General features: G+C 41.9%; 1 protein-coding gene across 5 annotated transcripts in view; it reads right to left on the bottom strand.

Moving 5' to 3' along the window:
- Positions 1-3,679, bottom strand: part of RPS6KA6 (ribosomal protein S6 kinase A6) — a 166,706-nt gene extending 163,027 nt beyond the window's left edge. The window contains exons 1-3 of one of the 5 annotated variants that reach the window (XM_067722337.1): positions 3,560-3,679; positions 3,101-3,370; positions 1,336-1,445 (exon numbers count right to left, since the gene is read on the bottom strand). In XM_067722337.1, the coding sequence (XP_067578438.1) occupies positions 1,336-1,416 (81 nt within the window). In that variant the 5' untranslated portion in view covers positions 1,417-1,445; positions 3,101-3,370; positions 3,560-3,679. Of the gene's footprint in view, positions 1-1,335; positions 1,446-3,100; positions 3,538-3,559 lie in introns of those variants that run through there. The other 4 variants (XM_067722339.1, XM_067722340.1, XM_067722335.1 and 1 more) reach the window with 4 other exon arrangements.
- Positions 3,680-14,175: the final 10,496 nt, after the last annotated feature.

Below are 14,175 nucleotides of genomic sequence, written 5' to 3'. Positions count from 1 at the left end.
AAGCTAACTTCTTAAACAAAAGCAGTATTGTTAAAGAAATAAGTACCAATTAAAATTTAATATAATATGATGATATGATATAATATACAATTTGAAAACTCTATAGTAAACTCCATCAGGAACCAAGCACTCCCTCACCAAAACACAAAACGCACAAACCATGTACATGGCACTACCTCATGAAAAGTCCACTTTACTAAAACAGGCTATTCTTAATGACCCTTGTCCAGGAATGACCAATACCTATCACACCTCCTAATTCTTGCTTGAAACCTCTGAAACATTTTCCCACAGGACAATTTTACAAACAGTGATTAGGCTCTTCATCATTATACCTCTTCCCTGATCCTGACAGAATCCAGGCAACAGGTAAAATATGGCTGCCTGAGGGTTGATACCCTTTGAAGTCCTTATTCCCAGTAGACCTAATTGAGACAGTCCCTGTAAGAGTTCTCACAACCAAAGCTTCTTGCTTATCCTATTTCCCCTCTCCCAAGAACCCTCTTCTCAGGAGTCAATAGAGCCCATATTTCCATTTTTCAGGCCCATTCTCCACCTCTCACTGGAGCCGACCTAATTCTTGTTTGAAACCTCTGACACATTTTCCCATAGGACAATTTTACAAACAATGATTAGACTCTTCATCACTATACCTCACTATTGTGCACTGGTCTAAAAATGTAACTATCCTTAATAATTTTTTCCTGTGAAAAAATATGTTGAGTCTAAACAACCAACTCTCACACTTCTGAATGATAATTCAAAGGTTAACAGCTGCCCATGAAACAAGACAGGTAAAAGATGTTGAAAAACACTCCACAATATATAATAGTGTATATAATCTTTAATTTTACCAAGATTTAACACACACAGAAATAGACATTAAAGTTTCCTTTGACATTAAAGTTAACAGATTCTTACTTACATTTTCTTTAAGGACTCCAACACATTTTCAAAAAATATATTCTACAATGAAAGCACCCTTAGTCCTAAAAACTATCACAATTGAGGGCTTCAAAGCTCATGCTCAAGGTTAACATTTCTAAAGCCAACATCAACAAACATGTAATTAAAATAAATATAAATTCTGGGAAGTAAAATTGTTTCCTTCTTATCAAAAGAATACCATTATAAACAAACATCAATAACAACAACAACAACAACAACAACAACAACAAAACCCTCTTCTAAATACTAAGCAGGTCTAAGCAGATTCAGATGTAGCATTTAGTTTTCACCAAGAATATTTTTAATTAAGTCACTTGCAGGGTTAAATCTAACCAATCATAACTGTTTTAGACAAAGAAGGCAGAAATACTATCTTTACCACATTACCTTCACCTTTCGTTTTACTTCATAGGGATTAACAATTTCCACTCCAGTATTTTTCCAAATTGCTGAGGTAGAGAGACCCATTGTTAAATCTCTATAATACCTAAAACATACTGCAAACAATAAAAAAAACCATATGCAGTAATTACAATTTAAAACATTTCTACATTCAAAGTTAACAAAAATAATGAGTAGGCATGCGAAAGCTCCCCCCCCCCATCCCAACCTTATATCCAAGCATTTAACTGTTTTTATAAACCAGATGCCTGGAACTACAAGTCAATAGATTACATACATAAATAAAACAAAATTCCTCTCCCCTTGAATAGTCTTCTAGAAAATTCTTGCAACTATGAAACATTCCAAGAAGAAATAAACCCCTCTTCATTTATCCCATTCTTAAGAGATGTAGAATATTAAAATGTACTTAGGAATTCCTTATTGTACTAGTAAAATATTTCCTATAAGTAGAGAGGGTTCAACTTTAGACTCCTTCCATGTTTCCACTACATTTCTTGTTAAATGTTATTCTGGCATGTAACTTTAACCCCAGTTCACTTGGAAATTTGAAAAGAAAAAAGAACAAGTTAGACAGCAGTCCAACGTGTATTTTTAAGGATGAAGCAAGTACTTCAAGACAAATTTGCACCTAGAGATGTGGAGGCTTGCAAGTCCTACCTCAAAATATCCTACTGTGAATCAATTTGGCATTCAGTATTTTTAGGTCTGTGATTGTGATGGTCTCTACTGTACTACTAGGCTGTCAATGATTAGGTTATCAGAAAAATATCTGACTTTCTATCCACAAAGTCTCGTTTTTGTGTTTAAATGTCTCTTGCTTTAATAACAAGAACAACAAACAACAAAGCAGCAGTAATAAAAACAAAGTACCTGTGCACATCTAAGTTCTCACTGTACAGCTGACCAAAGCCCAACCAGAACAGTTTCAAAGTAAGAAGAACGGAAAAGAGGCGAACCAAAATACTTCGGTTGAACCTCGCTGTCTTACCAAAGATTGGTCTCATAAGGGCTGGGGTTTACTTTGCGTGTTCTTTTACTGACCAACGGGGCGGGGACAACAGTTGGGCAAGGGAGAAGGGGCGGGAGGAAGAGGGCAGTAGAATTCAGGGGACCGCAAAGGAGGCTGCAGAACATCACCTGAATGTAGATAAAGAAACCTCGCCTCCAGTTAATCTCCACTTAGGTTGTTACAAAGAACCACAATAAACCACAAAGAAATGAGAAAAGTAAGGAGCACTCATCCCTATGTGCATATCTCCCCATAGTTTGTCACTCTGCTGTGTTTCTGTTGCGCTGGGTTCCTAAGGCGCCCGGGGTTCAATAGAGAGCTGCAGTCAGCAGCTGTCCCCCAAAATGTTCCCAACTAGCAAACTTGGCGCAGCGTAGAAAGAGGGACACGCGGAGCCAGGCGCGGCACCTGGCGCCTCCCCCAGTTCCACTTCAGGTCGCAAAGTGAAGAAACTTAGTCACAACTCTGGCGTGGCCCGCGAGGCAGTCACTCCGCCCGAGGCCGAGCCCGGGCCCGGGCTGCACTCACTCCCAACTCGAGAGCCCGCCGCCCAGTCCCCGCCGGCTCCCAGGCGAAAGCTCGGTTTGGGCAGAGCGTGCTCCGCCGCCCCGCAGCCTCAAGGAGGCTGGCCTGGGCACTTCGCTTCCCAGCCCCACGCCCCTTCTCTCTCGGGCCCCCGGCAATGGTCCTGAGAGAAGGAGGGTGGCAGCTCCAGCCCCTCTTGGCCACCGCACTAACCTCGCAGCTGCTTGCGCTGCCGCCGAACAGCTCCATTTCTCGGTCCCAGAGCTCGTCTTGAGGAGCGAACGGTAGCATCGCCCCTTCAGGAGCACTCGAACAGGAGCTGCCAACCGCCCGCGCGGCCGCGCATCCCGTCTTTGGAGCTTGCCTGCCACTGCCGCCGCCGCTGCCGCCGCCGGGATCCCCAGCCTTGCCTTCTGCGACAGCTGCCCTCGCCGTGGGGTCCCTCAGAGACTCGGAGCGAGGGGTCGCCGCCGCCGCAGGGTGCTGCTCCCCATAAAGAAGACAACTCTGTGCTGCCTCTCCAAGAGCTGCCGCTTGGCTCGTGCTCACCACTGCCGCCGCTGCAGCCTCCGCGACAGTCGCTCAGCGGTGACTCCCCCCGCGTCCACCCCGCTTCCTCGGGCCCCCTCCCAGCTCCCAGTTCTATCAATATGGCGGCAGCGGCGGCTTTACCTGTGCGGCGCCTGGAACCCCCCACCGCGGCGGCACAGCAGCGTCACCCGAACGTCAATGGAGATTCCCCAGCCTGGGGTGAAGGGGGGTGGTGGGAAAGAGGGGGTGGGTGGGTGTGGGAGACGGCGTGGTGGGGGGTGGGAAAGAGGGGAGGGGGGCGTGCTGGGCGGGGGAGGCGGGAGAGGAGTAGTAAAATCCTCTGCTAGCTCCTCGGTAAACCTGCCCTCTCCACGGAGCATGCGCGGCGCTGTTCACACATGCTCAGCAGGCCCTCTCAAGTCTACCGAGCAGTCTTGCCGGCGGGAGGATTCCCAAAAAGGTTGGGGGAACCGGGGACCCTCCTGAGCGTTGGAGGGGTCAGTGTCAGGGGAGGACTCCAGGAATATCTGCTTGCCGGGCTCGCAAAAGCAGGCGCCCTATACACCCAACCACGCCCGTTTTGGTACTTAGTGACAAATACTAGGGCGGGGGTTTTAATCCATTTTACATTATCCTCCTAGAAGCTGGTGACAGGAATAAAATCCTTTTAAAATAAATCAATACACCTGCGCTCCCTAACTCCCGGCCCCCCGCTTGTTCCGCTCACGGTGTTGGTGTTTACGCTGGTTGTCTTCATATTATTGATGACACACAATGTTTCCAGTATTCACATACACCACCACTTATTGGACTCTACTTGTGGCAGTAAAGGCAGAATGTATGAAGCTAACCTCACCTCCACCCTGCTCTGAGTATATTGGACCTATAGTGACAGTAATTATCATTTTTCTCTCTTCTCCAAATCAAACATTTACTGCTTTGCTACTCTAAGCCACACGCTGTACTAGGCGCTAGCAATTTAACTGAGATAAAGGACAGCCTCATACACGGGAGATGATCAAGATCCTGCTCATGGAAATACTTCAGAACTTAAAGTTAAAAAGTTATTCCATATTTGACACTTAAAAGAACTTAAAAAGCAACTGTAACAGCGACTAAGCCAGCTCAGTATCTTGGAGAGGTTTCTAATGGTAGACATAAAGCACCCCCTCCCACCTACTACACCTAGGGCTGTGGTGCTGTGCTCGCGGAAAACGTTGAACTGTGCCCTCTATTTATTTCGCCATCTAGTGTCCAGCGTTAGCAAAGTAAAGCGGACCACAGAGATTGTCCCTGAATCGCAAACAAAGATCACTAGTAGGTCACTCCCACCTACTCTGCTTAAAATTCCAGGGAGAAAGTGAGCTTTATGAATATGATTCTGTGAAAATGAAAGTTTTGAAAGTAGTGGGGGCATGGGGCTATAAACAGTGAAAATATGTGAGTGTGTGCACACACGCACATAAACTCCCCTTTGGCTGAACTGACAACGGTCTTAGGCCAATGCTTCTGAGATTTGGATATCATCTTTTCTTGCCTACTCAAAGGCTTTGTTCTGCAATCCCCCACCCGCCCCTTTCACAACATCTATTTTCCTCCCTTTACTGGACATTTCCCAACAACAAAAAACATGCTGTTACTGACTTCAACTTGCTGGACCACTCATTAGCATTTGATGCAGTTCATGACTCTTTAAACATTTTCTTCACTTGGCCCCCAGAACAAAACATTGTTCATTTTCCTCCTCCATCATTGGCCATTTCTTCTCAGTGTCCTTTGCCAGATCATCCTTCGCCTTCCTAATCTCTAAAAGTTGGAACTTCAGGGCTTAGTCCTTGACCTCTACCTTCCCCAACATTCTAGGCATTTCCATATCCCATCCTGTTCCATGGCTTTAAATCCCATCTGTATGCTGAGGACTCTCAAATTTTACCTCCAACCATAAACTCTTTCTTGAAATCAAGACTTGTACATGCAACTGCCTATTCTGTTTGGATACCTGGTAGGAATCTCAAACAACCCATTCAAACTGAATTCTTGATTCGACCCTAACCAACCAGCTCCTCACCTCGTCTTCTTCAGAATAATTAATGACCTCCACCATCCACTAGTTTTTTGCTCAAATGTCACCTCAGAGTCTTTCTATGACCATCCATTTTAAAACACCATCCCATAACTATCTAACCTCACCCTGCTTTTTCTTCATAACACCAATCAACATGTGGTATATTATTTATTTATGTATTTATTCCCTCCAGCACCTAGCACAATAATTGGAACATAATGAGGCTTAGTAAATATTTTCTGAATGAATGAATTTGTCCTTTGCTCTTGTTTTATGCATTTGATAAATACACCACATCAACTATATTAAGGAGCTTCCTCACTATGAATGTATTACTCTGCTTCTATATACAATTTAACCTTCATATATGTTCATTCATTCAACATTCCCCTTAGCATATAAACATATATATGTCTCTCTTATTAAAAAATTAATGAAAATCCCTTCCTCAACTCAATGATTTTAATAGACTCCCATTTTTCAAATCTTCCATCAGTTAACAAGTCTTTTTTCTTCTATCTCAAATATTTTTTCAATGTCTGCTCTATCCCACTGCCATTGACTCAGTCCACCTTGTAAAATATTTACTTGAACCAATGATAACAATGATTCCTCTTAACTGATCTCTCTGACTCTAAATTTATACTGTCCCCAATCCATCCTCCTCACTTGGCAGCCCATTGATCAAAATTCTCCAATGTTTCTTCTATCATCTCCAGTAAAATATCCAAACTCCTTAGCTCTAAATGCAAATGTTTAAATGTTTTCCCCATCTGGTCTCTGACTATCTTCCTAGCTTCATCTACCAGTTCATATTCCAGTCAAATTTATGCATATGTTATTGTCTCCTCCCTATCTTAGTATTCCTAGACAACTTTATCTTAATAGCAGTCAACATTAACTACTACTTACTGAGAGCTGACTATGCTCCAGACATATGCTCTTCATGAATTCATTTAGCCCACATAACAACTTGTGAAAATTTATATTATCTATATTTTACAGACGAGGAACCTGAGCCTAAGGTTCAGTGATTTCCCCAAGACCTCACAGATATTAAATGAAAAATCTAGAATTAAAACCAGGTCTACCTGGTGTCAAACCTTCTACCCCACTCTGGTGCTCTGTGAAACCTCTCTGAGCTTAACTTCCCCTCTTCATTCCATCCTTCCACTCATCCCAGGGATAAATTAGTCACCCATTCCTCTGTACTTCCATAATATCTTTTCCATATACTAATTTTAGCACTTCTTTATCTTTCTTTACCAGAGAACTTTGAGCTGTTTTATGTTACTGTATTAACATATTGAGCTCTGCATTCACAGCATATGGCTGGTGCTCAATAAATATGTTGGATGGACAAACAACACGTCTCTACTTTAGCCAGACACTGTATTAAAGCTGTGATCTGATATAAAAATGTATGACAGTACTTAACTCTGCAAAGTTTAATGCCTATTTGTTCTGTGTTGACTCCCTGTATAAAAGATGTATTGTCTGATTTTAAGTTATTAGTAACCAGGGACTATTAGATCTAATTTCTACTAGCCGAGAAGACCCTTGAATTGTTGGTGAAAAATATGATGACTTTACTTAAGCACAAAGGCATATACTAAGGAAGACTGGAACTTCTAAATCTTCTACAAAGTACATGAAGAGTGGAAATTCTAAATCTTCTACAAAGTACACACAGCAGAGTTTGTTGCTTTCCCTTCAGTCTTCAGGACATTTTTGCCTCAAAATTTCTATATGCCTATGTATCTCTGGATTTCCAATTATTGTAGCATAGCATTAAAAGTTTACAAAATATTTGGCAATATTTTGGTGGTTCTGTAACTGGGATGTACTATAACTAGTTTCTAAATAATATATTGTTCAAAATAACTATACTCCAATATAAAATACATTTAAAAATTAAGAAAATAATGCTCAGCTACAAAAACTAAAAAAAAAAAAAAAAAAGATAAGATGGACTCTACCATCATTAGAGCATGTTTTCTGAGTATTTCCAGGACTAGGGAAAGGGTACACAAACCTCCACACTGACTTCTTTGGCCTGTGACAAATGGCACACACTGGATGATCAGGGTCAGGTGTGAAAGTGGGTGATCATGCAATTTAGCTGAAAAAAGTTAACTGACCCATATGGAGATAAAACACAACCCATCTTGGCTCCACTAAGGGGGTGTGAAATATGAACCAAGGACCGTTGATCAGAAGATCACATAACACCCACAGATCCTACATTGTGGTTCTGATTCCAAAACTGTGACATATACAAAGTAATGCATATTTAGGGTATAATTATAGAAAGAGCCACACAATCTCTCAGTAATCTCTGCTTAGTTCCCCGAAGTTTATAATCCATAGCTGGAAAGTGATGAGCCAACACAGAGCATAAAAGCACTATTAGAAAGATATTCAAATATTTTATTTTGGAGATACTCTGATTGAAAAATATAAAAACGGGATCTATGTAGAGAAACAGGAAACGTTTGTTTTAGCAAATACTTATATTTAAATCATTCCTTAGGATTGTCAGATAACTTTTGTTCTCTAAAAATACTAAGTAACTTCGGTCCCTCTACAAATCAACTTCAAAAGGGGGAGCAAGTCACACATACTTGTGAAATATGTTTCATTATTGCATTTTTGTTGAGATGAATGAGATTAAACAGTAAATAGATGATAGATATGACCATAGTTTAGTAGTTATTCCTCTTTGGACAGTAAAGTTTATAGTACACAGAGAGTAAAATCACTTAATAATACTAGAGAGGGGGAAGAGTATTAACCATTGTTTGTAGTCTAACTCCTAAGATTTTTATGAAAGATACTTACATTTTACCATTTAGCTAGAACTCCAACTCATTTCATTTTAACAACGGCACAGGTTACAAAGGAGTTCTTCTGTATTATGTACAAGCAAAATATCAAAAAGTAAAATTTTATTTTCTTTTTATTTCTAAATACCTTTAAATCCAGCCAACATATTTGGTTATAATGACATTTTCTGGAAAAAAAAAACAGCTGATCTTAATAGTGGGTTTGCCAAAATGTTAGAATGATGGATCTACTAAACAGGAAATGAATTCCGAGGATGACATACATAAATGTAATAACCAGCCATAGTTGACAAAACAGATACATTTTTATAAGCCCAAGCAATAGCACCAGATTTGAAGGTAATCTGGCTGCCCACATCCTTCACAGCATTATTAACCAAGGTAAAGCCAATTAATTTGACTGGTTATATAATGTTTCTTCCCTAGCTCACAATTTTTCAATTGGGTCCCTTGCAAATCTTAGAATTTTTTTGAGGAGAGTTCTTTCTGAGATAAAAGTGGACCATTCTTTGATTAAGGATATGAGAGTAATCATGTTACCCTGCTAAGACTTCAAACATAACTCATAAATCTGTAAAGCAATAAAAAATGTAAATTTGTACATCCACCAATTTACCTAGTGTCAGACTGTCTTTTGCATATAATTTTCAAGACTCTTGTCACCTACAATAAAACATGTGATTAGAGTTCCCATGACTGAGGTAATGATAAAAGATTTCCCTGGGCCCATCCATACATGTTCACTAGGTTCCCCTGGTATTTAAAGTTTCTAAATAGGAATTATATTAAACTGAACCAGATGATTTCAGACTTATGGTCATGGTCTTATTAACATTGTACTCTAAGTCGTTGGTAAGATTTGTGCACATCAGAATCACCTGCAGGGCTCTGTCAAAACACAGGTTGCTGAGCCCCAGTATTTCTGATTCATTAAATCTGGATTGGGGACTGACTGTTTGCATTCCTACCAAGTTCCCAGGTAATACTGATGCTGCTGGTCTTAGAGTCAAACTTTGAGAACCACTGTTTTAAGTTAGAATAAGCCAAAGTAAGAGACAGATATTTTAGAGAGTAATTTTGTTCAAAAAGCCTATATGATTCATTCAAATTTCAGATTTTTAAACTCATATAAAAAATTATAGGTATTGGACAGTAAATGCGAATTTAAACTGCAAAAAAAAATCTACAAAGGAAATCTTATAAAAGGTACAAACTCCACTGAAGCCCTTTAAGACCTCATTATATAAAAACAGTTGGCAAGCTAACAAATTATTATTAGTATATACAGTTGAAGGTAATAAAAGTGCCTTTTTTGTGATGCCCTATATTAGGAGTTCAACTGGGAAAACAGGCAAATTTGGGGGTGGCTACAGAAGAAAAAGATATATATGTATATATATTCAGATTCAGATTGGGCACAGACCGGGACAGGTGACAAAGCTTCTAGGTTACTTATGGTCAACAAGTCAGAGATAAGCAAGTTGAAATTAGGAAGATACATAGACATTGATATGGGCAGAGGGTTCTTGTCCAGGGGATCAGGACAACTTCAGGTAAACGTAGTGTAGTACCCTGGATAGCTCCCTGGAGGAGAATTTGCTTTGAGTTTAAGTCTAGCCTCACCAAAGACTTTTTATTTTCTATTTAGAACCTCACACTTTGTTAGAATTATGAATGTTCAAGGAGCTCACACATTTATGAAAGGGGACCCCGTGGATACTAGGGGGCAGAGGATTATTTTAATTTCCCAAGTAACATTCAGAACCCGTATCAGAGACATCTAGAATCCCAAGTAGGCCTATGTCAGGGTCCTGACATATTTAGACAAAACAAGACATTTAAAACCAATAATTGGAGACAGGAGAAGATGGCGGAAGAGTAGGATGCGGAGATCACCTTCCTCCCCACAGATACATCAGAAATACATCTACACGTGGAACTGCTCCTATAGAACACACACTGAATGCTGGCATAAGACCTCAGACCTCCCAAAAGGCAAGAAACTCCCCAACGTACCTGGGTAGGGCAAAAGAAAAAACAGAGACAAAAGAATAGGGAAGGGACCTGCACCAGTGGGAGGGAGCTGTGAAGGAGGAAAGGTTTCCAGACACCAGAAGCCCCTTCACGGATGGAGACTGCGGGTGGCAGAGGGGGGAAGTTTCGGAACCATGGAGGAGAGCACAGCAACAGGGGTGCGGAGGGCAAAGCAGAGAGATTCCAGCACAGAGAATCGGTGCCGACCGGCACTCACCAGCCCGAGAGGCTTGTCTGCTCACCCGCTGGGACGGGCGGGGTCTGGGAGCTGAGGCTCGGGCTTCCGAGCTTAGATCCCAGGGAGAGGACTGGGGTTGGCGGTGTGAACACAGCCTGAAGGGGTTAGTGCACCATGGCTAGCTGGGAAGGAGCCCAGGAAAAATCTGGAGCTGCCGAAGAGACAAGAGACTTTTTCTTGCCTCTTTGTTTCCTGGTGCGTGAGGAGAGGTGATTAAGAACGCTGCTTAAAGGAACTCCAGAGACGGGCGCGAGCCGCAGCTACCAGCGCGGACCCCAGAGACGGGCATGAGACGCTAAGGCTGCTGCTGCCGCCACCAAGAAGGCTGTGTGTGAGCACAGGTCACTATCCCCACCGCCCCTCCCGGGAGCCCATGCAGCCTGCCACTGCCAGGGTCCCGAGATCCAGGGACAACTTCCCCGGGAGAACGCACGGGACGCCACAGGCTGGTGCAACGTCACGCTGGCCTCTGCCGCTGCAGGATCGTCCTGCATCCGTACCCCTCGCTCCCCCAGGCCTGAGTGAGACGGAGCCCCTGAATCGCAGCTCCTTTAACCCCGTCCTGTCTGAGCAAAGAACAGATGCCCTCAGGCGACCTAAACGCAGAGGCGGGGCCAAATCCAAAGGTGAACCGCAAGAGCTGTGCGAACAAACAAGAGAAAGGGAAATCTCTCCCAGCAGCCTCAGAAGCACCGGATTAAATCTTCACAATCAACTTGATGTAGCCTGCATCTGTGGAATACCTGAATAGACAAGGAATCATCCCAAATTGAGGAGGTGGACTTTGAGAGCAAGATAGATTATTTTTTCCCCTTTTCCTCTTCTTGTGAGTGTGTATGTGTATGCTACTGTGTGAGATTTTGTCTATATAGCATTGCTTTCACCATTTGTCCTAGGGATCCGTACGTCCGTATTTTTCTTTGTTTTTTACTTTTTAATTTTTTTTTCTTTTTGACCCACCTCCTAGAGAAATGGAAATAAAAACAAAAATAAACAAATGGGACCTAATGAAACTTAAAAGCTTTTGCACAGCAAAGGAAACCATAAACAAGACCAAAAGACAATCCTCAGAATGGGAGAAAATATTTGCAAATGAAGCAACTGACAAAGGATTAATCTCCAAAATTTACAAGCAGCTCATTCAGCTCAATAACCAAAAAACAAACAACCCAATCCAAAAATGGGCAGAAGACCTAAATAGACATTTCTCCAAAAAAGATATACAGATTGCTAACAAACACATGAAAGAATGCTCAACATCATTAATCATTAGAGAAATGCAAATCAAAACTAAAATGAGATATCATCTCACACCAGTCAGAATGGCCATCATCAAAAAATCTAGAAACAATAAATGCTGGAGAGGGTGTGGAGAAAAGGGAACACTCTTGCACTGCTGGTGGGAATGTACATTGATACAGCCACTATGGAAAACAGTATGGAGGTTCCTTAAAAAACTACAAATAGAACTACCATATGACCCAGCAATCCCACAACCGGTCATATACCCCGAGAAAACCATAATTCAAAAAGAGTCATGTACCAAAATGTTCATTGCAGCTCTATTTACAATACTCAGGAGATGGAAGCAACCTAAGTGTCCATCATCAGATGAATGGATAAAGAAGGTGTGGCACATATATACAATGGAATATTACTCAGCTATAAAAAGAAACGAAATTGAGTTATTTGTAGTGAGGTGGATGGACCTTGAGTCTGTCATACAGAGTGAAGTAAGTCAGAAAGGGAAAAAAAAATACTGTATGCTAACAGATATATATGGAATCTAAGAAAAAAAAAACAGCTCATGAAGAACCTAGGGGTAAGATGGGAATAAAGACACAGACCTACTAGAGAATGGACTTGAGGATATGGGAAGGGTAAGCTGTGACAAAGTGAAAGAGTGACATGGACATATATACACTACGAAATGTAAAATGGATAGCTAGTGGGAAGCAGCCACACGGCACAGGGAGATCAGCTCGGTGCTTTGTGACCACCTAGAAGGGTGGAATAGGGAAGGAGGGAGGGAGGGGGAGGCAAGAGGGAAGAGATATGGGAACATATGTATATGTATAACTGATTCACTTTGTTATAAAGCAGAAACTAACACACCATTGTAAAGCAATTATACTCCAATAAAGATGCTAAAAAATAAAACAAATTTTTTTCCTTAATAATTATTTTTTAATTTAATAACTTTATTTATTTTATCGTCTTTCTTTCTTTTTTCTTTCATTTTCTCTACCTTCTATTTTGAGCCGTGTTGAGAAGAGTCTCTTGGTGCTCCAGCCAGGCGTGAGGGCTGTGCCACTGAGGTGGGAGAGCCAACTTCAGGACACTGGTCCACAAGAATACTCCCAGCTGCATGTAAAATCAAATGACAAAAATCTTCCAGAGATCTCCATCTCAACACCAACACCCAGCTTCACTCAATGACCAGCAAGCTACAGTGCTGGACACCCTATGCCAAACAACTAGCAACACAGTAACACAGACACATCCATTAGCAGAGAGGCTGCCTAAAATCATAATAAGGCCACAGACACCCCAAAACACACCACAAGACGTGGACCTGCCCACCAGAAAGACAAGATCCACCCTCTTCCACCAGAACACAGGCACTAGTCCCCTCCACCAGGAACCCTACACTGCAACAACCTTAGCCACTGGGGACAGACACCGAAAACAACGGGAACTACGAACCTGCACCTGCGCAAAGTAAACCCCAAACACAGTAGGATAAGCAAAATGAAAACACAGAAAAACTCACAGCAGATGAAGCAGCAAGGTAAAAACCCACCAGACCTAACAAATGAAGAGGAAATAGGTAGTCTACCTGAAAAAGAATTCAGAAGAATGATAATAAAGATGATCCAAAATCTTGGAAATAGAATAGAGAAAATGCAAGAAATATTTAACAAGGACATAGAAGAACTAAAGAGGAAACAAACAACGATGAACAACACAATAAAGGAAGTATAAAATACTCTAGAAGGTATCAATAGCAGAATAACTGAGGCAGAAGAACGGATAAGTGACCTGGAAGATAAAATAGTGGAAATAACTACTGCAGAGCAGAAAAAAGAAAAAAAAAATGAAAAGAACTGAGGACAGTCTCAGAGACCCCTGGGAAAACATTAAATGCACCAACATTTGGGGCTTCCCTGGTGGCGCAGTGATTGGGAGTCCGCCTGCCGATGCAGGGGACACGGGTTCGTGCCCTGCTCCGGGAAGATCCCACATGCCGCGGAGAGGCTGGGCCCGTGAGCCACGGCCGCTGGGCCTGCGCGTCCAGGGCCTGTGCTCCGCCACGGGAGAGGCCACGGCAGTCAGAGGCCCGCGTACCACAAAAAAAAAAAAAAAAAAAAAAAAAAAATGCACCAACATTTGAATTATAGGGGTCCCAAAGGAGAAGAGAATAAGAAAGGGACTTAGAAAATACTGAAAGTAATTATAGGTGACAACTTCCCTAATATGGGAAATGAAATAGTTAATCAAGTCCAGGAAGCACAGAGAGTCCCATACAGGATAAATCCAAGGAGAAACACACAAAGACACATATTAATCCAAC

The sequence above is a fragment of the Pseudorca crassidens genome, chromosome X, assembly GCF_039906515.1.
Source record: "Pseudorca crassidens isolate mPseCra1 chromosome X, mPseCra1.hap1, whole genome shotgun sequence".
Classification (NCBI taxonomy): Eukaryota; Metazoa; Chordata; class Mammalia; order Artiodactyla; family Delphinidae; genus Pseudorca; species Pseudorca crassidens.
The sequence above is the reverse complement of the archived record's forward strand: the minus strand, read 5'-3'. Positions and strand labels throughout refer to the sequence as shown.